Source organism: Durio zibethinus, chromosome 2 (assembly GCF_047325235.1).
Source record: "Durio zibethinus cultivar Kanyao isolate XHJ-2024 chromosome 2, ASM4732523v1, whole genome shotgun sequence".
In the NCBI taxonomy this organism is placed as follows: domain Eukaryota; kingdom Viridiplantae; phylum Streptophyta; class Magnoliopsida; order Malvales; family Malvaceae; genus Durio; species Durio zibethinus.
Window position 1 is genome coordinate 34,106,849 of NC_143163.1, and position 24,984 is coordinate 34,131,832.

Consider the following 24,984-nt stretch of genomic DNA (forward strand, 5'->3'; position numbering starts at 1 on the left):
TTAATAACTAAATCCTTGAATTCTGCTTTTGCGGTAGATAAATTCTACCAAACACTCATGGATCTAATATAAATAAATTTATTTATATCATTTAAAAGCTATATAGAATAAAACTCAAAAATCTCTTCTAGATGAATAAAAATAATAAGTCACTCATTGATAGATTAAAAATATAATCGATTGAGTTCAAATTGACATAGTATTAAGTTTGAGTTTGAGCTCGACTCTAAATTTAATACTTGAAATTTAACTTAAATTCGATTCAATTTTATTTTTTTAATTTAAACTTAACTTGAGATAGAAATCAAGCTATTCAAATTCATTCAATTAAATAATATTAACATATAAAAATAAACTTAATTTTTATATTTGATAAAATTTTAATTATTTATATTCGAGCTCGAACTTGAATTCGAGATATTTTATCAATTAAAATATATTAAAATATAAAAGATTAATTACACTCACAAATAATTTAAGTCAAATATAAAAATACTTGAATTCGATTAGATCGATAAGTTAGATTATTCGAATTCAGCTCGGGTTGATAATAATTAAAATGGATTTAAATTTTATAAATTTAAATAATTTATAAATATTAATGTATAATTTATATTTTTACGATGTATAGAAGTGCTGAAGTGGTAATTTACGTGAAGATAATATTTACTCACGTATTCACTTTAGGTAAGTTTTTGCTGTGAGAAAGTGGGCTAGGAATTGGAAAGGGAAGCTAAAGTGAGCCCAATAATCCGGGCCAAAGACAGAGGCTGCTCCGGTTGGAAGGTCAGCCCAATCCTTTATGGTCTTCGCAGAACAGTACTTTCGATTCAGTAACGAAAGACAGGACTTGAAGTTTCTTTATTAAAAATTTTAAAAAGTTGGATCCCGCTTAGCAAAAATGTAATAAGAAGTTCTTTTTATAGAAAGTAGATCGCAACCTAAAATAAGAGAAAAAGTCATAATTATTAAGAATAATCAGAATTATTATCATTATTATTATTATAAAAAGATAATTTAAGAATATAACAAAGAATGATAAAAATTTTAAATTATAGATGAAAACATAAATAATATTTGATAGTTAATTAAAGGTTAATAGTTGGCAACATGGCTAGATGTCCGTAAGGAAAACCAAGAGTCATGATCGCAAAACCACAAACTCCTGCATGTAAACCCTTAAGAACTTTACGATCTCCTGAAACCAGTGAGGTCCATACATGACCGTTTCCACAAATACTATCTTAAGGAGGAGGGATAAGTATAAAAACCTTCAAATACACAACCTAAACAGAACGAAAAAAATATATATCCATTTGAATCAACAAAATGATTATTTCCAAGCACTTCTTTCATGTTTTATCTCTTGTTCTCTTCTTATCATTTTCATTTTCTTTTGCACATTTTCACGATGTCACACCTTATAAGGAGTTTGACTCAAAATCTTCTAACTCCTTTTCATCTGCACCTTCTCCATCACCCGCAAGTTTTGACTCTTCCAAGAATGTGAAATCTTATGGACCTTCAGCTTCAGGTCCTGACGGGTCTAGCTTTTATTCAGGTTCTGGTTCTTTTATGAGTTCCGGTTCCTATGAGGGTTCCTGCTCTTACAAGGATTCTAACTCTTTTAAGGGTTCTGCAAATTCTGGTGAATCAGGTTCTCGCAATTGTGAGAGTTCGGGCTCTTCTAAGAATTCAGACTCTTCATCAGGTTCTGGTGCTTCTAGCTCTTCCACAAGTTCTGATTCTTTATCAGGTTCTAACAATTCAAAAGGTTCTGGTTCTTCTAAGACTTCAGGCTTTTCATCAGATTTTGGTGTTTCTAGCTCTTCTACAAGATCAGGTTCTTCATCAGGTTCTAGCAATTTTAAGGGTTTTGGATCTTCAAAGACTTCAGACTCTTCATCAGGTTCTGGTGCTTCTGGCTCTTCCACAAATTCTAGTTTTTTATCAGGTTCAAACAATTTTAAGGGTTCGGATTCTTCTAAGACTTCAGACTTTTCATCAGATTCTGGTACATCAGCCTCTTTTACAGGATCTGATTCATTATCAGGTTCTAGTAATTTAGAGGGTTCTCAATCTTCTAAAACTTCAGACTCTTTATCAAATTCTGATGCCTCCGGCTCTTCCAAAAGGTCAGGTTCTTCGTCAAATTCTGGTGCTTCTGGCTCTTCTACAGACTCTTCAACGAACTCTGTGGGTTCTGCCTCTTCTACTGGTTCTACGGCTTCTGGAGGCTCTTCCACAAGCACTGGTTCTTCTACGAATTATGGTCCTACGGCTTCTGGTCTTACAAATTCAGGCTCTGCCACAGGCACTGGTTCTTTTGCAGCTCCTGATCTTACAAATTCGGGCTCTTCCACAAGCAATGCTGGTGGTCTTAAAAGTTCGGGCTCTTCCACAGGAACCCGTTCTTTTGATGCTTCTGGTTCTACAGCGTTTGGCTCTCCCGCAGGTTTTGGTACGTCTGCGGGTTCTGACTCTTCTATGACTGCTGGTTCCGACTCTTCTACGAGTCCTAATGCTTCTGGAAGTGAAGAAAACAACAACGATATCAACCCCGAAATTAAAATTAGTGGCAGTTTTCCCAAGGTTTTTGCTTTTGGAGACTCGTATACTGACACCGGAAATGCTCAATTGTTAGGCATTGTGAAAAACTTCGTGGGAGCACTTTTGACAAGAGCTTTTCAAGGCATAAACTCTAACTTCAAGTCGGGCAGTGGATCAAGTAATGGTCGCTTGGTTGTTGATTTCCTTTGTGATGCTCTCAACATATCCTCATTGCAACCATATAAAGCCGTTACTGCAAACTTTGATATCAACGGGAACTCCGGAGTGAACTTCGCAGTAGGAGGTGCCACATCACTTTCAGGTGACTTTTTTGCTAATCACAAAATCGGCCACACCTTGTTGTGGAAAGGCATTCCACTAGGTTTCCAAACACAAATAGAATGGTTCAACCAGTTTCTCACGGAAATAGCCTGCAAAGGGATGTCCGAGGAAGAATGCAAGGCAGAAATGGGAACCAACCTCATTTGGCTTGGACAAATGGGCGTAGATGACTTCGCTCGTTCAATAGGGTCTTCCATTTCCTTGCGTTGGCTTACAGATATAACCCTTGGTCATCTCTCAAAAATCCTTACGGTATGTACATGTACGCCTTCAAAGGAAATCTCCTTATACAATTATGAAAACGCTTGAATATATATTAACTTGGAAATTGTTTTCTTGTAAATGTTATAGACTGTGTTGGACAGTGGTGCAAAATTCGTTGTGGTTCAAGGACTGCCACCGGTGGGCTGCTGTCCGTTAGCCAAGTTTTTGATTCCCCAATTTGCCAAGGATGAAATGGGTTGTTCTGCAGTTCTTAACAGAGCGGTCATGGCCCATAATCAGCTCCTCCAGAAGACATTGGAAGAATTTCAGAGAAAGCATGGTTCCGATGTTACAATTGCATATGCTGATTATTACAACGCATTCAAAACAATCATGGGAAACCTTGCAGGGTTTGGGTTTTCAGATGGATCCCAAGCATGCTGTGGCGTTGGAGGTGGATTGCTCAACTTCAACTTGCACAATCTATGCGGTATGCCTGGCACCACTGCCTGCAACAACCCAGCTGGTTTGGTCCACTGGGATGGGCTTCATCTCACAGAAGCAATGCATCGACAAATAACTCGTCTCTTACTCCACAAAGGTTTCTGCAAACCATCTTTTGCTCATATAATTAGTAGGTATAGAAGCTTACTTAAACTCCTCGTTCACTAGAAATTTTCTCCCCCTTTCCCCGCTATCATATGTAAGTTTTATCAATAAATTAGCCTCTCAGGTGTAGGGTGGTAGGCCTACCGTCTACCTGAAGACATCCCGGTTTCAATTTGGTGAACCAAGTGTGATGAATGTTTGATGTACATTTCGACTTATTCATAGCTTTTAATGCTACGGTGGCGGCTTTTTTTGCCCTTCTTTTTTCAATTTTCAATTTTCATGGAGTTTTATTTGTGTTAAGTCGTTGCTTTTGGTACCGAAATCAAACCAAAACCGGCAAGAGAGCGTATCGCATTAATTCTGCTGCAAATGAACCATGCAAATACAAACTTCATAGCACTGGTTTCAACTTTCAATCGATTGATTAGATGCATTTAACAACATGCTGAGAAACCGATGAAGGGTATAAAGGAGCAAATTGCCATCAACTTCAACAGAACCAATTTTCTCTACCAGAATTGTTGTAGTATCTGAATCTTTCTCTAATTCAGGTTATTCTTTCCTCAAGAGTCTTCATCCATTCGTTATCTACATCTAATTAACTCGAAATTAATTCACTTCACCATTCAATTCCAGCATTGCAACCCCACCGGGTATATGCAGAGAAGGTATAACTCTAATAGCACGAGAATGAATAATTTTCTAAGAGTTCTGGGTTTCACAGCCAGATCCTTTTCGTTTCTGAACCATGTCGATATTTTATAGCCTCTATTCGTTTTAAAGTCGGAATATCAAACTACCATGAAGCAAAACACTTGTTTTATACATACTTTTTCAACCAGTCATTTAAGTCTTCCAATAAAAAAAAAAAAAAAAACAAAGTAGACTCGGGATGGCTTTGGCTAATAAATTAGTCCATTTCAAGTGCTTCGCCTATCACTTTCAACAAACAACACAAGGCAATCACAGACTCAAGTTTCAGAAATTACAACTTCCATTAATAATTAATGAGGTTTCTTGCACTGATATTAAATTCCAGGGAGCATAAAATGGAACTGATTCTTTTCAGTAGGAAGCAGAGATAATTTTCTTACCAGACTCTATTTACATTTGATGGTCGGCATTTTCTATCTGTACACCATTTTCTCAACTACTTGAAATCAAATTAGGTACTCATAATATACCAAGAAAAGTGCATCTGGGCAATCTTTTGGAAGGCTGTTGATGTAAAGGTAGAAACGCAACAAGTCCTCCTTGGAAACAGTTTTATTGTCGACCACATCATCATTGCAAGTAAGCACCCATAAATCTTCAGAGTTAACTCTTTTCAAGCTACCACGGCAAAAAGGACAGGACTCTGATTTTGTGTTCCTGTAATTTGGAAAGAAAAACATTACGGGTGAAACCTGAAAGCATGGAAATGTAAGAGGAATAACGAGATTTCCAGTTACCAATTGCGGTAGCATTTGATGCACATTGCATGACAACAATTAGGCAAGACCATTTTGGTGCAAGGCTCTAAGCAAATCCCACATTCATCTTCCCTCTCCAAATCAATATTCCCAAGTCTGTTATCTAATTCAACTCTTTTCTTGGCAGAAATCCCCATTGTAAAATGTGCTTCCCTATCATCATCCAACTCCCCCAAGTTACCATGAAGCCTTTGAAGAGATGGCAATATAACACCTACAATTTAGTTTATTAGCAAAAAGGGACAATGGTAAGGTGAATGAATCATTATAGCAGGAAATTTATGGTTATAAAACCAAGAAATTATGATTATATGCATACCATAAAACTCTCTAATTGTTGCCTTCCTTCCATTTGTAGAAACCTTTGATCTACCATCAGTATAGACCTGTAGAAAACAAGATAGAAACGAACAAAGGGCGCATATAAATATGTATGGGAAAAAAATGTGAACAATACTTTAAGAATCAAAATAAGCCAGGCAAGAAGAATGAACCTTGTATACAAGTATGTGAAAGAGGTTTAGATATCTAGGGAGTAGACATATGCAGGAACAATCCATCCATTGTAACAAAAATAGAAAGAGGGGCGTCAAATGATTGTAAACCAATTTCATTTGAAGATGTGCACCACTCTTGGCCCTTGGAATTGCAGCAGCCCTAAAACCCCAAAAACACAAACACTCTAATTATTATATAGAGATATCTAAATTGCATTCTAACCCAATCATCAAAGAATCATAATGACCTAAAGTTAGACCAAAGGACAAAAGGCCAAACTTCCCAACGTTTTTTTTTTTTTTTTTTGAAGAAAAATCCTATCATAAACATGCAAATATTAATATACCATTAAATAAGTGAAATTTACTTTAGTTCCTATCAGATAAAAAAAAATCAGACTGCCAACAAGTCCAGCAAGTATGCAGAGAGAGATTTTAGCTGGTATAAGAATTGCTAGGCTGACAATTTACAACACAAAACCATGTGCTAGAAATCAGCAATTGGTTATATTACAAATTCCCAGTCAGAGGACAACAATATCATCAGGAAAACCAAAGTTTATCATAAAGAGTAAAGAACATAAACGTCCAAACTGGGTAATTTTCCTTTTCTTTTTTTCACAACTAGCAAAGTAGCTAAAAAATTAAGCTCTCTGATCATGATCGTCATCAGAAACAACAAGAACATATCAACAACCTACTTCAGGGATGGTGAGGTAAGAAGAAAAAAGCGATCAAAATACTAAATTTGCTAGAAAATTAAACACCCAGGAAAGAAAACTTACAAAGCATTTGCATGTTGTATATCGGCCTCTAGTATTTTCAAAGAGTCCTGATAAGAAGACTTTGACAACTGATAATACACCATCACCATCTCTCCTCTTTCTCTTGAAAAAAAAAAAAAAAAAAAAACCAAAGAAACAACTCAGAGAAGCAAAGAAACCTTGACAGGGAACAAGAATCTACAAAGATGAACAACTGGGTCTTCTTTTTTTGAGAACCTAATCCCAAAGGACAACCGAAAGTAAGAGAGAGAATAAAAAAGGCCCTTTTCTTCTCTCTTGTCTTTTCCTTCTCTTTTTATCCTTATTGTGATTATACACGAGGCGGCTCCTATGAAGAAAAAATATATTATACTGTGTCTTTCACCTCTTGGCCAAAATAATTATAGTAATAATTCTTTCTTTGGGTTTGGTTTTGGAATATTTTTAATAATAATATAATCAGATTACAATTAAGATGATGATCTGTACAACTGTTTTTATTTTTTTAAGATAAGATCATAATTATAATCCTTGTGGCAATATCTTAATTCTTATGTTTATTCATTATTTTAGTTTTTATAAATATAATAATCATTCATCTAAAAGGCATAATCAAAGGGTTTGTTTGAATTCATATAAAAAAGGATAGGTCTGTTTAAATAATTTTGGTGACAGTTAGATTTCTGATTCAAAGAAATCTCAAAATCCCAAATTTTACGGTCAAATTATATTTTAGTATGGACTATATATTTAAATTTTCAAAACAAATAGAGTGAGTATTAATATTCTCTGCAAATTATTAATTTTTTAACAAAACATTAAAATTTTAATTTTAATTATCAAATTTTAAATATAAAAAATAAGTTATTTATCTTTTATATATGTTAATATAATGCTGCAATTAGTGGTTTAGATTTACTTAGTGTGTAATTATTAATATTACCGGCTTGCCAATATTTTTGCTTTACTTTAACGCTATCATTTCCATATGGTTCTTTCCGGTTTTCACATTAAAACTTTGGATTTGGTGACTCAAATAAACCCCAAGCTTAGCTGAAAAGGTCAAACTACAGCGCTAGGCCTTGATTACGGGACCACGAATAGTCTTTGTCTTCGATAACCCTTACGTTTTTTTTTTTTTTGGGTACAGTTGCTTGTGGGGCAATCAATCATGTTGCTATTAACTCAAAAGAGTCGTGTATTTCATAGAATCAAATTCAGAAACGCTAAATTTTTAGATGTTCTATTCTCATCTGAGAGGTTTGATTGAGGAGAAAATAAAAATTTTTGTTGAAATTTTATTTTTTGTAATTTTATTTTTTAGTTTAATTTATAGAATGTGATTTTTAAAATTTTTTAAGATTTTCAAAGAAAAAAATAGAATAGAGGAATAAAAACCCTTCTCTATCTAAGGCCTTTTTTAAATTTAAGAGATAAAGTTAAAATTTTGTTAAAAATTAAAAATTTAGTCTTTATTAAAGATATATTATAAAAAAATTTATTCTTATTAATTATTTTATTTCAACAAAGACTATTTTTAAGATTAAAAAATTTTTTATTGAAGATTTATTATAAAAAATTATATGGTTCTTGGGTTTTCGCATAATCAAAATCTTATAAAATATTTTGAAAATATTTAATTAAATATATAAATAATTTATATTTAAAATCCTATAAAATATTAAATAAATAAGTTATTTTATATTTTTTATCTGTTATATCTTATTCATGTGTTATCAAAAATAATACAATAAAAAATTTTATTAAATAATCTTAAATTCCTCTAATTAAATACAAAATTATTAAATTATTTAAATTTTACAAATCTCAAAAATCATTCGTTCCTTTCAAAATTACTTTTTTTTTTTAAATTACTTTTTCTTTTGAAATATAAAAATTCGCAAACTAAACATCTCATAATAATTTTTTTACTAGCTCAGTTGTAGTAATTAGTTCAATAATTTCAGCAGCTTTCACTAGTTTTATTTGATCTTAAAAAGTTGGACTAAAATCCAATTTTCTTTCAAAAAAAAAAAAAATCCTCTATTTCTATCTGGTTTTATATAAGCAGAGTAAAAGACAACATTTCCTGAAAGCAGTAAGCGTGTGTTACAGTTGTTAGATTCCACATATACATGCTAAGTAATAAAAAATGACAGTGATATCACGATACTCAAAAATGTCGCAGCTGTGCTACAAAATTATCTAGCAGATGGGAGTAGCTAGCCGTTTTATAAGTCAGGGCTCTCAATTTCAAGAAAGCTCTCCAGTAAAGTTTTCCTGGAAGATTGCCCTCTGGAACTACCCGGACCTAATTTTAGATTTGCCTTCATACCCTGTTTCTGTCTTGATTGCATTTTGTATAGCCAAAATTATTTCCTGCATCTTGGGGCCGGAGTACCCATGTTGTTCAACACATTGGATAGCCACTTCAGAAATCCTCCAAATTGACTCAATTTTGACATTTCCTACCAGAAAAGGATCTATAATGCTTATCACATTTCCTTTTCCAAGTCAACGATCTTGCCTGTAAAAGAACTAAGCGCTCAGGCTTTATGCTTCAATTCAGCACCACAAATCTAAAAAATAAAAGAAAGCTGCAGACAAGTGTACCCAGTGAACAATGTTCAGTTTAGCGCCAAAGTCTTCTACTGATACCGGCTTCCAGAGATTGGCTCCGGCAGAACAACCCCAAAACTGTATACATCACTGTTTTGAGTCAATTGTTGACTTGCATAATACCTGTTACAGCTTATAAATGATTGGCTAAGCACATGATGAAGAAAAATTTTAATAATTATTCGTGAACGGTAATTATACATAGATTACTCAGGATGGAGGTAGCCAACTGTTCCCCGTGCTGCACTTGATACATAGGTTAAATCTTCTTCAGCTTGCCTTGAAAGTCCGAAATCTGACACTTCTGCTCTCATGCTAATGTCTAGAAGTATGTTGCTTTTTTTTACATCTCTGTGAATGATACTGGGATTGCAGCCAGCGTGCAAGTATTCAAGGCCTACAGAATCCTAAATTAATGTTTATGCTTGAAAACTGTATACTAATGCACCAATAAATCGGAACTTCTATACCAAACCTTTAGGTGCATCTTCTGCAATTTGTAACCGAGAAAGCCAGTCCAAGGGCTTCTGATTGACTGAACCTGCCATCATGTCCATAGATTCTTAATTGTTTTGACCAGACTGAGCTTCTGAAAAAGAGAAAGATGGAAGATAAACAGATTGGTTTCTTGGTAGAGAAGCAGACCATGTAAGTGATCCCTCAAAGTTCCATTGTGCATATATTTGTAATCTAATATCCATTAATGTGCTTCTTCACAGTATCCAATTAGAGGAACCAAGTTTCTGTGATAAATTCTTGATAAGAGGGCAACCTGCAATCATGTTTCAGTCATAACTTAACCATGTAGCGTGAGGTAATTTATATTATTTTACTTTTTAATAGGAGAAGCTTTATTTATATTTAATGCTTTAAATGATTTCCTTAATCATCCTATATTTACACGACTTGCTGATTTAGCATTTCACTTCAGGACAAAAGATCATATCATCAAAAAGTTTTAATTCAATTAGTATTTGCACAACAGCCATCTCTATTAGTTGTCTTTGTTGTAAAACATTTGCAGAAGGAATATTCTTTCAATTCAGGTCTCTAATTTATTGATTAGATCACCTAGGGAAGCCAACTACATTTGGTATAGATGGTTTTGAGGACAAAAAAAAAAAACAAACTATAGATCCTTCCAAGTGGGCTGGCCTCAACAATATTGCAGCAAAGCCATAGAGAAAATTTTAGCAGACAAACTTATTTCATAGAGATGCTCTCACTCTCCTGCCTTTTGTTCTTTCCTCTACTTTATGGCCTAAATGGGAGAATCTTGAGAATTTCCTGCCATTAGACAAGATGTTAAGTTGGGGGCACCTGTTGAAAAACTAAGAATCTAGGAATCCAAACTTCTGGCATTCTCCTAAAAAGAATGCTCTGCTAAAATTCTCAAACTTATATTGCAAATAGGAAATTCAAAGCTTTTCCATATGGTAAAAGGACAATAGTCTATTTTAAGAGTTGGCTTTTTTATCAGCTTCTCACCTACTCTAGGTTTTCTTTTACTGATTTATTATATCTTTGGATTACTGAAGTGGAATTTCTCATATTAGAAAAGGAACTGTAGAACATACTACGGTTTACTATCATGTGAAAATGTAAAGAATGTTAGAAGAATATATCTAAAGAGGAAACTAACTCGGTCACAAATTGCTTATTCAACTGGCTAGATGAATCACCCATTGTCTTGACTGCTACGTCTTTTCCATCTTTCATTTTTTCGTAGTAGAGAGATCGAAAACTTCCTTTGCCAATCTTTTTGGTAAAATAGTTAGCTGCTTCTTCTAGCTCAGACAGTGAGATATAGTATGCCACATCTCCGTCCAGTAAATTACAACCCCGTGCAACTGAATAGGTTGTTGAAAGTTTGGTGATGGAGTGCTGGGAATTACCTGATAAAACGAGTAATTAAGTGCACACACCATTTTCATCACATTTCCGGTGAGACATCTTCCTCCGAAGATTGTGCAACAATATTAAGTTTTCCAAGAAAAGATCTAATACAACTGCTAGCACTCCTATTGAGGTTCCCAGTATCAACTTAAAACGCATTTTCTCTGTGACTCATTATGTAGTCCAGGATTGCCTTCATAGCTGCAACAGAAAACATATAGCTGTTTATAAATTTGCTATGTTGGATCACATAGAACTGCATTATTTTTTTCAGTCTGCCTTTAAAATTTTTTACTTATATAATTATGATTCTGTGATAATAATTCCTAAAAGAGAATGTTAAGGTATTGAATTAGTGATTTCTTTGCCTTAAAGCCTTTCAGCAGCACTGGTGCAGTATTTAGTATCGTATTAAGGAAAGGGCATCATGCTGTCATCATTTGTTGAAGCAATTCAATTCCAAAAGAGTTCAATTCTTTTTGTTTAAAATAGTTTTTAGAAGTTATTTAAATTTTGTGAATTGTTATATTTTTGTGTTGTGATCATAAGCATTACAGAATCTAAAATGCTGATACTGTTAAAATAAATAAATAAAAGAAAAGAAATAATATAAAAAAATTTTGGTTTTAAGACGTGGAGAATACTTTTTTAAAAGTTATTATGCGTTTAAAATACAATAAAACTTTAAACTCTTCAATCAAAAGTAGTGAAATCGGTTATACTGAAAGATTTATTTATAATGAAAGGACAGACATAAATTTTTATTTAAATGGTTATAACTTTTTGTATAATCATGAGCTTTAAGAATAATAATTTATTTATATTTAAATAGTTATAATCATTTGTCTTATGATAATTATTTATGTTCAAACATAATTATTTAAAATATAAATAAAATTAATAAAAAAATTTAATTTTATTCATCAATAATTAAATCTTTCTATCCAATATGAAATGCACCACATTTTAAATTACTAACAATCACCACTAGTTTAGAAAGTTGGTGTTTAATTTTTAACTTTTTATACAATAAATATTATAAATATAAGAATGTATATTTTGATTTAAATATTCAATTAGTGTATATATCTTAGAATTATAACGAAATTAATGGTATTTATAGATTAAACCTTAACTTGTTGTGTTAGAATTGAATATATAGCATACATAATATTTATTTCACTACAAGAAAATAGAATATTAGTGACAATTTTGTAACGGCATTTTACTTACAAACGCCGTTAGCTTCTGTGTTTTTATAAAAGTTAAGACGTTTATTATCAAAACGTCACTATATATTCAAATAGCAGCGTTATTACCTATAAACATCACCTAATACTTGATATTAACGATGTTTCTTGACTAAAATGCATCGAATAATCTTGCTTTAAAAATTTGAGTGAATACTAAAGGTGTTTTTGGCAGATAATGCCTTCAATAATTCCCTCATAAAAAAATATATGCGATTATTGAAGGCATTTTTTACAAGAAACGCCTTTAATAATTTCACCAAAAAATTTCATAGGCTTATTGAAGGCATTTTTTGTCCAAAACGCCTTCAATAAATATCATATCAAAATTTTAGGATCGTACAAATGTTAACCATAAGGTGGTAGATTCGATCCCTCCCTTTAGCCTTTTTTTGGGTTTTTGTAGAGATTATTTGTAATTGATTATTCTAGGCGTTTTCTTGGCAAAAACACCTTCACCAATTGCTTTAAAAAATTTTGGAGAGAATATTGAAGGCGTTTTTGGTAAAGAAACGCCTTTGATAATCGATAGAAAAAATATGGAACCGATTCTTGAAGCATTTTTTGTCGAAATTGCATTTTATAATCCAATCAATAAATTTTTAGTTAGGATTATTAAAGGAAGTTTTTGTCAAAATCGCCTTCAATAATCTATAGACAAAAGTTGAAACAGATTTTTGAAGGTATTTTTGGCTCAAAACGCCTTTAATATTCTAGACGATTAATTTGAATGGTCGAATTATTGAAGGTGATTTTTTTCAGACGCCTTTAACATTTTGTTAGAGATTATTCAAGGCGTTACCGGTAGAAAAACACCTTTAATAATCTATTCAATTAATTTTTAGTTGGTATTATTGGTGGTAGTTTTTTTTAAAACGCCTTTAATAATCCATACAAAAAAGTTGAAACAGATTCTTAAAGGCATTTTTTGCTCAAAACACCTTTAATATTTCATACAATAAAATTTTAGGTGTGATTATTAAAGGCAGTTTTGGTAAGAAACGCCTTCAATAACATTTTGTTAGGGATTATTCAAGATATTTTCTTGTGTAATATGCCCTTAATAATCTATAAAAAAAACATATGAAATGGATTCTTAAAAGCGTTTTTGGGTGAAAGCACCTTCAATAATCCAATAAATAAATTTTTAACAGAAATTATTAAAGGTGATTTTTTTTTCAAAAATACCTTCAATAATCTATACGCAATATTTGGTATGGATTCTTGAAGGTATTTTTTTTCCCAAAACACCTTTAATAATCCACACAATATATTTTTAGGTGGAATTATTGAAGGCGATTTTAGTTAAAAATGCTTTCAATAACATGTTGTTAGAGATAATTCAAGGTATTTTCTTGCTAAAAATGCCTTCATTAATAGCATCAAAACAACATTTTTGATATTGTATATGACAAGTTAGTTGTAAGTTTATACCCAGAAAATATTTAAAGTCAGTTGTATATTTATGCCTAAAAAATATTTGATTTATATATGTGATACTACGAATTACATTTTGAAATTTACATAATGAACATTGTTGTATTTCAATAAATTGATCACACATCCGAAATTAAAATTGATAACGTTGCCATATTAATATACTTTTCTAAAATAATCATCTCAATAATATAGTACACAGTGTATTCATATTAAGTATACCAATAATATTAAACCAATACCCCAATGTACAAACTTAAAGTTTTCATTCAACATGTTATGTTAAACACATTATAACAATTTTTTCTTCATATATTTACATTCAACCAACAATGTCTAACCTCAAGGTTTATCAACATTGATAAATGATAATACATACTCACACCATTCTTTACGGACTTCATCTAGTTCTTTTTCTGTGAAAACTTTCTTTACTCTTTCACTAAAAAAAAATCAGAAGTAAATGTTAATAAATGAGAATATAATATACCTTTTTATTTTTTTGAAGATATAACGAGTTTATGAAATTTATACTAACCTTAAATGGTGTGGTCATAAAATCATTTAACATTATCTCACGCATAAAACGAAAGACATAATATCCACATTCAGTATTACAGAATTGACAAGGCACTTGAAAATTAAATTGAATGGGTTTAGGAAACATTTTTCTACACAAACTCAACATAAAAGAATAAATTTGACATTTACCAGTAATGACACTCATTTTGATTTCTTTGTCTTCTTATCAAATGCAGATATTACCCTAAATTGAAAAGAAAAAAATTACTTAATAAATAAATAAAATTACTTATGAAGAAACAGAAGACATATAATATACTAAAGTGTAATATCTCTTTATAAAAGTTTGAATATCGGGGTTAAGCATCGTCGTTGGGTTAACTGAATTAAGTGAGTATGACGTTAAAGATTTGGTGTCAATGACAATAAGCACCCAATGACAACTACAAAATAATAACAATGATATACTCAAATTACGCATCAGATCAGATTTGGGTAAGGTTGCAATAATTAAAGTTGGAATATAACTTATTGTGCATTATACGGGAGCAAATAATAATCAACCGATCTTTTTATGCATTCAATCACATGATTAGCACGATAAATGATTGTGCCACTCTGCTCACTAATGAAGTTGGGGTCAACGAATCTAAATCTATTAGTCAATTGTCTCCCCTTGAGCTCTCTATATATGAAGCTGCTTGATAACAATCAACACTGCTAGTTAGTATTACACCTAAATATAGATTAATACATATTGAATGTGCATATTTGTATTTATAACCTAACCTCATATAAGCAACAATATCAACAGCCGATAATTCATCCAGTTTACAAAATTCTTTAACCTTCTCTGGACCAATGAAAGAAAATGAGAGTTTATCAAATAATCCTTCCTCAAACTCAATGGTTATAAAGTTTTCTTTGGATAAATGCTTCAGCAAATATTTGGATAACTCATCCATGGTAGCCTGAGCAAGGGTCATACTGTGAGTCCCAACATCCTGCTATAATATTTAATGAAATATAAGTATTAAAACTAAATCAATAAATATAATAAATAAATTAATATTAAAATTATAAACAAAATCATACTTCTTTAGTGGTCGCAGAGGATGGGTTCACTTCCTTACCTGCAATAGAAGCTCGTCCTACGTGAATGATGCCACTAAATTGGCCTACTAGCATGTTATGCTACATTGTTGCCAACATGGACTCCAAAGCAACGAGTCTTTGCTATTGCTTATTGAGGCGTTGCTCCTGCTCATCAATTCGTTACTGTTGTTACTCAATGATTATTTTATATTGTGCATTTCTCATTCGCAGGGTTTTGTGTTAATTACTAAAAAACTTTGTTGACAAGACAAATTTATCAACTCCTCCAACATGATCAACCCTATCTTTAGTGCCTAATGCTAAAGATAAATGATCTTGCCATATTGGGTTTCCAGTTCACTAGATTTGACTTTGGCAATATAATCATCTTGAAAGACAATAATAAGATGGGCTATAACAATAAATCTATACAAGCTAGAATACAGTCATGCATATAACCACAATACCAATCAAACATTATATTAAAAAAATAGTTATACATATAATCTTTTTTACCATTTCTTCGATTACTTCATCTGCAAAGGATCCATCTTTTCGTAGATATTCTTGTTTCCAGACATCCTATTTGGAAATTTCAGTGCTAGAGCTCGCTGATTCTTATTAAATTATCGTAATCCAAAAATCAGAATATATGAAATGAATGTTCATAAATATTCATTAATGATGTTAAAACAAGTGTGCAAATACATACAAGCCATACTTCACATTTGTATATCCCTTTCTTGCTGTCTTATGGTGATATTATTGTTTGGCCCGAATGTTTCATTATTTTTCTTTGATTTTCTATAAAGAAATAAATTACGTCAATCACATATGAAGATCAAATGCTATATTGCATAAAGACTTATAAACAATATTTTTGGTAATGGGTTTACGTACTGAAAAATCTTCTAAAAGCTGATATTGAACAAAATTTATCCAATCTTTAACACTTATCACATTTGCATATGCCGTAGGTGAAACAACCAATACATCACCTAGATTAGCCAAAGGTAAAATATATTGGGTTGTCAATTAGCATTTAAAGTCTCTAAATGCTTTCCCAGCAGATTGTAATACAATCTTTTTACAGTTAATTGGGATGTTGAACATTTTCTAAATTATTTAACACAATTAGTAAGAACAAATTAAATTTCAATTAAATGATCATATAACAAATTTACGAAATAGTTGAATAAACATACCACAATTGACTGTCATATATCATCGTTTAAATCATCAAGAACTCATCACCAATCGATGTACATAATTAAAATCTTACGACGGACAATGGCTCCAATATGAGTAGCCAACTTGACAGCTTCTTCAGACACAGATTACCCATTTTGATTGAAGTCAACGTGAATTTTGTGTCACTCACTTTAATTTGTTTATTTGGGCCACTTTTCTTTCTTTTTTGGCCTACATGTGTGTCTTTTGCATGTTCAATAAAAGGAGAATGATGTTGTTCGGTGTCCATAATACTTGCGATTTTGATCATAATTATACGAATTACACAAAATGACCATCTAAATTTAACACTATACGTAATTAAATACAAGTAATACCATACTCCATACAGAAACACCATTCAGCAAATCAATCAGCAATGTGCTCAAACACTCATTTCAACAAATCACTCAGAAACACCATTCAACATATGATTCAATATACCAATATCATATAATACCATTCAGCAAAACAATATCACACAATAAGGTTCAGCAAACCACATTATTAATAGAAAACTACACAGAAACAACATCGATGCAATGATAAGTGCTGGGATGACTATGCTTATAGTGAAATGAATAAAAATATATATCCATATGTAAATAGTAAGGAATTGAAAAATACTAGCTCTATCAAATAATATAATAATACAGTAAAAAAATTATAAAGATATACCGATTAACAGAGATATGCACGTCGGTGATTTGTTGAAGGTCGATGGAGATGATAGGGATAAAAAAACCAAAAATCTGATAGAAATGTATTTGTGGGTTTGGTTTGGTTTATTAATGCAGCTTTTAATTATTCTCTGTACTAATAGCTTTTTAGTCCTATGTCCAAGATAGGGAATGAATATAAAATTTATTATTGAAGGCATTTTTTACCAAAAGACGCCTTTAGTAATCTAAAAAATAATTTTCAAAGAAAATTATTAAAGGTGTTTTTCCTCAAAAAAATGTTTTTGATAATTCTAAAAAAAATTATTGAAGGTGTTTTCAGTAGACACTCGCCTTTAATAATTATGTATAAAAATTAAAAGAAATTATGAAAGCGTTTCTCTAGAATAAACACTTTCACTAACTGTTTCAAAATTTGAGTTATAAAATATTAAAGGCATTTTTCATTGAAAGACGCTTTTAATAATCCTAAAAATTTTAAGAGAAACTTACTGAAGGCGTTTGTTCTCAAGAAACACCTTTAATAATTATGTACGTAAATTAAAAAAATTAGTAAAGGTATTTTTCTAGAATAAACGTCTTCACTAACCGTCTCAAAATTTAAGTTGTGAAATATTGAAGGTGTTTTTCTCTAGAAGATGCCTTTAATAATCCTAAAAATTTTAAGAAAAAATTATTGAAGGCATTTGTTCTCAAAAAATACCTTCAATAATTATGCACGTAAATTAGTAATCTAAAAAATAATTTTAAAAAAAAAATTATTAAAGACATTCTTTATCAAAAAATACCTTTGATAATTCTTAAAAAATTATTAAAGGTATTTTAAGTAGACAATTGCTTTTAATATTTATGTACAAAAATTAAAAGAAATTAGTGAATGCATTTCTCTAGAATAAAATGCATTCACTAACTGTCTTAAATTTGAGTTGTGAAATATTGAAAGTGATTTTCACTAGAAGACGCCTTTAATAATCCCAAAAATTTTAAGAGAAAATTAGTGAAGACATTTTTCTCGAATAAACACCTTCACTAACCGTCTCAAAATTTGAGTTGTAGAATATTGAAGGCGTTTTTCACTAGAAGACGCCTTCCCAAAAATTTAAGAAGAAATTATTGAAGGCGTTTATTCTAAAAATACGCCTTCAATAATTATGCACATAAATTAGAATGAATTAGTGAAGGTATTTTTTTATAATAAACGCATTGATTAACCGTTTCAAAATTTGAGTTGTAAAATACTGAAGACATTTTTTATTAAAAGACACCTTAAATAATCTCAAAACTTTTAAAAGAAAATTATTGAAGGCATTTGTTCTTAAAAAATGTCTTTAATAATTATGCACGTAAATTAGAAGGAATAAGTGAAGGGATTTTTCTATAATAAATGCCCTCACTAACCGTCTCAAAATTTGAGTTATAAAATATTGAAGGTATTTTTTACTAGAAGACGCTTTTAATAATCTAAAAAATTTAAGAGAAAATTATTGAAGGCATTTATTCTCAAGAAATGCCTTCACTAATCATCTTAAAGTTGAGTAGTGAAACATTGAATGTGTTTTTCAGTAGAAGACACCTTTAATAAATTCTTTCAATAAAACAAATGACTTAATCAAGGTATTTTTCTAGAATAAACGCTTTTAATGACCCCTTCAAATTTTAGAAGTGTAATATTAAAGGCATTTTGTACAGAAGACGCCTTTAATAATCTCAAATAATTTTTAAAAGAAAATTATTAAAGACATTTTGAGTAGAAAATTACCTTAACTAATATTCACAGGAAAAAAAAAGAATTATTGAAGGCGTATTATGTAAAAAATACCTTTAATAAATACACCATAAAAATTAGATGAAATTTCTAAAAGCGTTTTTGGGGCATAAACACCTTTAATAATCTCAAACTAGTCTATTACGACTTTGTTGATAGTGTTTATAATATGTTCAAAAAATATTTAGAAGAAAATTATTAAAGGCATTTTTCTTAGTAAACGCATTCAATAATCTTGTCCAATAAAATTGTTCCCAAATTTAGCGCATCTAATCACCAACTTGAAGCTTCATCTTTATTATTTTACCATTTTTATTTTCAAACCAATTACAATTTACTTTCTCTTTCCTTCAGCTTTTATTATTCCAGCATTGTCTTTTAAAACTCTATTTTGACTATTCATTAGTTATTTACTGATATTTTTACTTAATTTGACTATTCCTTTAGCTTTTGCAATTAGCGATTTTCATTTTGGTTTAAACAATTTTTTCCAAAACACACCTTCTTCAAATACCCATTTATAACCCATCATCCATTTCCCTTTCCCTTTCATTTTCTTCTTTTTTTGGGTTTTCTCTGTACCTGTTTTACCTTATTTTAACCTCAACTACAAAAACTCTTAGGTACTGTCTATGTTAGCAGTAGATTTTAACATTCATAATATAAGGTACCTGATAAAATACTTCACAAAAAAAGGTTTTCATTTTTTGTAAATACTGGTCTTGTTATTATCTTTTGTTTAAAATATAGTAAACTTAAGTATTTGACATGTTTATTTTCATATAAATTATTTATATGCATTTCGTCTGATAATGTAGCAACTACTAAATGGATAAGAGTTGGATTTAAAAGTTAAGATTAAGTTAAGAGTACAGAGAATGGAGTGAAAATTTTTCTTAATTTTGCATTTGAAAATACAAGTGAAGATGATATGATTTTATGTCCATGTGTGAAGTGTAGTAATATAGATTAACAAATGCGTCAAGTTATTTTTGAACATTTAATTTGTATTGGATTTCTCTCGAGATATGTTAATTAGTATTTTCATGAAGAGTCTATGTTGTCAAAATCCATTAGAGTTCCTTTAACTTCAAAGGTTCCCCAACACCAATATAATCTTTTTATAGCAAATGACATTGAAGGTATGTTGCGATATACTTTTAACATTCATAACTAACATTTTCGTAATCTTTCTCCCCAAAATGATGGATTTAATTAGTCCAATGTTGAAATGAATGAATTTGGTGAACCTGGGATAGGTGTAGGTGACCAACAACCTAGAGGAGAAACATTAAAGTTTTATAGGTTGCTTGAAGGTATAAATGAAAAACTTTATGAGAGCTCGAAGCATTCAAGGTTATTTTTTTGTGTTTATTTTTTTCACTTGAAATGCTTATGTGGATGGATGAAAAACTCTCTGACTTTATTATTAGGTTTATGAAAAAAATATTTTTTTTACAAAAATCTCTTAATCTTATAAAGAATCAAAGAAGATGGTCAAGGATTTAGGTCTCGGATATGAGAAAATTCATAGTTGTCCCAATGATTGCATGTTGTATTGGGGTGATAGAAAAAATCAAGAATCTTGTCATATGTGTGGTATTTCTCGTTGGGTGGACAAAAACCTCGATGAAAGGTTGAATGAGGATGGTGATGAGGTTAATGTAAAAAAAAGCCTGTTAAGGTTTTACGTTATTTTTCATTAATACTAAGACTTCAACGACTCTTTATGTCTTTTAAAATTACAAATTTAATGAGGTGGCATTATAAGAAGCAGACAAATGATGGATTATTAAAGCATCTAGTAGATTATTTGGTATGAAAATCATTTTATTCTAAGTTTTTAGACTTTACATTTGATCCTCGAAATGTTATGCTTGGACCAGCATTTGATGGATTCAACCTGTTCAAAATAATGAATACTTCTTATAATACTTGACCAGTTGTATTTATTCCTTACAATTTGTCTCCATAGATTGCTATGAAGCAACAGTCATTTATATTGTCTATGATAATTTTTAGAAAAAAAAATCAGGGCAATGATATGACATCTACTTACAACCTCTTATTAAAGAGTTAAAGTAATTATAGGAAGGAGTCAAGACCTATAATGCATAAAAAAAAACTTCAATATGCATTATGTTTTATTATGGACTATCAATAATTTTTTTACTTATATGAATTTATCTAGTTAGAGTATAAAAGATCATTATGGTTATCCATGTTGTGCTACATAGACATGTTTGAAATGGTTACCTAATGGTAGGAAGTTTTGTTATATAGGACATCATCGATGGTTAGATGATAATCATCGATTTAGATTCCAAAAACATTTTTTTGATGAAACTGAAAAGTTGAGGAGATCACTTTTACCCATTAATAGGTATAATATCTTGTCAAAGTTAAAAGATATCAATTTCACTTATAAAAAAATAACTTTATTAAGGAAAAGAGTAAAGGACATCTTTGAAGGTGTTCGGCTTCATATTATGCAAGTTGATGATACTGATACTGACGTTGGTGATCTTGATGCTCACATTGATGAAAAATATGATAAAGAAAATGACTCTAATGAGTCTGAGTTGTCAAAAAAAAAGTATATTTTTTTAGTTACCTTATTGAGAATATAATTTATTACGTCATAACCTTGATTTGATGCACATAGAGAAGAATGTTTGTAAAAATTTTATCGAGATAATTTTTAATGTGAATAAAAGATCAAAAGATGACTTAAAGAGTCGACTTGACCTAGTTGATATGGGGATTCACCCTGACCTTCATCTGAAGTTACTTCCTAATGGCAAATATCAATTGCCTACTACTTGTTTTGGGATTTCTAAATCTAAAAAAGATGTGTTTTGCAAGATTTTGAAAAATGTCAAAGTTTCAGATGGTTATGCATCAAATATATCAATATATGTGAATCTGAAAGAGTAAAAACTTTTTTCATTGAAGTCACATGATTATCACATTTTGATGCAAGATTTACTTCCAATTGCTTTACATTCATCAATTTCAAAGCAAGTTACTTCTGTGGTAATTGAATTGAGTAACATATTTAAATCTCTATAGAAGAAATGTATGAATGTGGAAGAGCTTGACGAATTTCAAGATTGAACCACAATTACTTTATGCCATTTAGAGAAGATTTTTCCTTCAAACTTCTCACTATTATGATGCATTTGGTTATCCACTTTTTATATGAAGTAAAAGTCAGTGGGTCGATTTATTATCGATGGATGTATCCTATCAAAAAGTATTATTGTTTAATGAATTGATTAGATTTTTATTGATGATCATGCCACTCTAGTTAAAAAGATATATGGCTAATGTTTTATATGATAGGTTTTTGGGGAGCTTAAAATTTTATTGTCGCAACAAACGTTATTCGAAAGGTTCTATTGCTGAAGGATATCTAGCAGAAGAGTGAATGACATTTTTTTCTCGTTATTTGAAAGATGTAAAAACGAGATTTAATAGACCATTGAGAGATGTCAGTATGCAACAACATATCTCTACCTACAGTATCTTTTTCAAAGTTTTGGACAACTAATAGGAAAAGCTGAAATGGTGGAGTTAGATGATAAATCTTAGGCACAAGCACATCGATATATTTTTTTTCATCATGACACTATTGAATTGTTTCGCACGTAAGTTTTTTAGCAAGGAAATTATTCATTACATTAAGCATAATTTATTGTATTTTTTTATTGTTAATACTTTATCATAATGCTTTGTAGTGAGTATAGAAATAATTTGAGAGCTCTTACACATTATCGACGATCAAACCCTCGAGAGCTTGATAAGTTATTCATCGAAAACTTTCATGAATGGTTAGGAGCAACTATAAGTAATACCATACTTCCCTTACGACAAATCTACATAGAATGCTTATGGTATAATTAACATTAATAACATATATATATTTATTCCACTTTTATAGGTTTGGAATGGAAGGCTTGTTAGTGAAAAGGTGAAGTGTCTTTCATAAGGTCCGAACAGGATTGTGAAATGATAAAAAAGTTTCATCATCAATGGATTTAGATTTCACACTAAATATTATGAGAGATTTAGCAGTACACAAAATTCAGAAGTTATTGTTACTTTATCAACTACTAGCTATGCTAGTGCTAGGGACACAAACCTTTAAGAGAGAAATGTTGACTATTATGACATGATTAATGACATCATTGACTTGGATTATTATGGCAAGTGAAAAGTTATCTTATTTCAGTGTGATTGAGCTGATGTGAATAGTACGAGAGGTATTAAGAAAGATCAGCATGGATTTACATTTGTGAATTTTTTTTTATTAATTCACACTGGACAACAACTCATTGATGAACCTTATATTTTTTCATCTCAAGTTAAACAAATTTTTTATTCTGAAGATCCCAAAGAATTGGGTTGGTTTATTGTTCTTCGAAACACACTTAGAGACTTATTTGATATAAGGTTAGATACAAGAGATGATGTTGAACATGAAACTAAATGTTATCTTTTTACAAAACAAAACTTGGATGAAAATATCTATAGTACCTATGCTTAGTGGGTCCGCAAAGATGTTAATGAAGACATTTATAAACCATGATGGATCATCTATAATTTATAATTCGAGTGTTTAAGACATAATATAGTAAATAATTATATATAATTAATATCACATTCGCTATTATATATTTATTGTATTGTAAATCATACATTATCTTTTGATTTGATTAAATCGATTTGTTCTTTTTGTATCGTAGGTTATGATTTCTTAGCTTCTCAATGTCTTTATATATGTTCTAAACTAATATCTTTTATATATTCATTTTTATGATGCAGATAAGCTACAATGTAGAGGAATAGATTAAAAGGAATACATATAAAAGATATTAGTTCAGAACTGTCTGTGGCACTTGTTGATATTGAAAATTGACTAAATCCTTTAGAAGGAAATGAACGTACTATCGGATCTAACTCAGTCACTTCTAACCCTTCAACTAATATTGGATCTGGTAGTATGAGAAGTCTAAGTTTAGATAGTATCTCGTCAATTGATTATGCTTTTAAATTTGAATGCAAGTATCATATACCACATATTTACAAATCAATTATAATGATAAAAGTATTGCTATTTTACAAATTTATTTTTTAATTTTTGTAGTTGATAACAATGGTCAACGGAGGACTAGAGGCCGGACAACTTTGAAGAAATTATTTGTACTACCTTCGGACTAGCATATTATAATGTCTGCAGACTCTAATAAGTAACCAATTAGTGAAAAGGCTCAACTGTTGGCTGGATTTCTAGGCATACTTGCCCGTAATAGAATGAAATTGCCTATTCATTATGAAACATGGTATAAAGTTCCAGTAGAAGTAAAGGCCGATGCTTTAAACTTTATTGAGGTATTAGTATAATTAATTACATATAAAAAAATTAATTATTTTAAATTTAGTTTATTGATTAAAACTTTTTATTTTTGTATTATTACAGTCAAGATTTGTACCTGAAATATCAATTTCATTTGTGCTTAAGTAATTGGGAAAGAAATGGAAAGGTTATAAGCATAATTTGAAGAATAAATATTTCGATAGAAATACAACTGTAGAGGTGATGATGAAATGTGATTAGGTGGCAATATGAACAATTAGTTAGATTTTGATTCTCAAGAAAAAAAGAGGTACTAATATATAACTTTGTATAGTAGAATGAAATAATGAAAGTGTTTTCTGCTTTAAGTTAGTAATATTTATATTTCTATGATATACCCAATTATTTTTTATGAAAAGAAAGAGAACATATTGGAATTGGTAGCAGAAAGCAACAGAAATATAGCACACAAGTGTATTAAAAAGTTTTGCAAGAAAGCAAAAAGAAATAGTAAGTTTTGATAAATATGCAAATTAACATTTATTGTACTATTTTAATAGTTTTGATAGTTTCAATACATGATATTAAACTTATCGAAAGGTTTGAACTTAGTTGAAACGGATGATATGTATGAAAAAGTTATTGTTTACGTCTATTTAGGTAAAATTACAAATTTTGTTGTTATTGTTC

At 30.5% G+C, this 24,984-nt stretch overlaps 2 protein-coding genes and 1 pseudogene across 2 annotated transcripts; 1 reads left to right on the top strand and 2 right to left on the bottom strand.

Moving 5' to 3' along the window:
• Window positions 1-1,292: 1,292 nt before the first annotated feature.
• LOC111317682 (uncharacterized) lies at window positions 1,293-3,966 on the top strand. Its single transcript, XM_022920118.2, has 2 exons — window positions 1,293-3,144; window positions 3,244-3,966. Exons 1-2 carry the CDS (start codon window positions 1,330-1,332, stop codon window positions 3,766-3,768), a joined length of 2,340 nt encoding a protein of 779 aa, XP_022775853.2. The 5' UTR covers window positions 1,293-1,329; the 3' UTR covers window positions 3,769-3,966.
• A 718-nt stretch (window positions 3,967-4,684) lies between these two features.
• LOC111317952 (E3 ubiquitin-protein ligase AIRP2-like) lies at window positions 4,685-6,815 on the bottom strand. The gene is made up of 5 exons (XM_022920495.2): window positions 6,463-6,815; window positions 5,675-5,837; window positions 5,500-5,566; window positions 5,160-5,394; window positions 4,685-5,079 (listed from the first exon to the last, which is right to left on the bottom strand). The coding sequence occupies exons 1-5, from the start codon at window positions 6,549-6,551 to the stop codon at window positions 4,869-4,871; spliced, it is 765 nt and encodes a 254-aa protein (XP_022776230.2). The 5' UTR covers window positions 6,552-6,815; the 3' UTR covers window positions 4,685-4,868.
• A 1,827-nt stretch (window positions 6,816-8,642) lies between these two features.
• The window catches only part of LOC111317684 (putative LRR receptor-like serine/threonine-protein kinase At1g67720), a 35,458-nt pseudogene continuing 19,116 nt past the window's right edge, over window positions 8,643-24,984 (bottom strand).

Excerpts from the sequence above, each read along its gene's own strand:
- LOC111317682 (XM_022920118.2), top strand. The coding sequence starts at position 1,330 with ATGATTATTTCCAAGCACTTCTTTCATGTTTTATCTCTTGTTCTCTTC. Across the intron at positions 3,145-3,243 it reads ATCTCTCAAAAATCCTTACG|ACTGTGTTGGACAGTGGTGC; the intron begins GTATGTACATGT and ends TAAATGTTATAG.
- LOC111317952 (XM_022920495.2), bottom strand. The coding sequence starts at position 6,551 with ATGGTGATGGTGTATTATCAGTTGTCAAAGTCTTCTTATCAGGACTCT. Across the intron at positions 5,838-6,462 it reads ATACAACATGCAAATGCTTT|GGCTGCTGCAATTCCAAGGG; the intron begins GTAAGTTTTCTT and ends TTGGGGTTTTAG. Across the intron at positions 5,080-5,159 it reads ATCAAATGCTACCGCAATTG|GAACACAAAATCAGAGTCCT; the intron begins GTAACTGGAAAT and ends TCCAAATTACAG.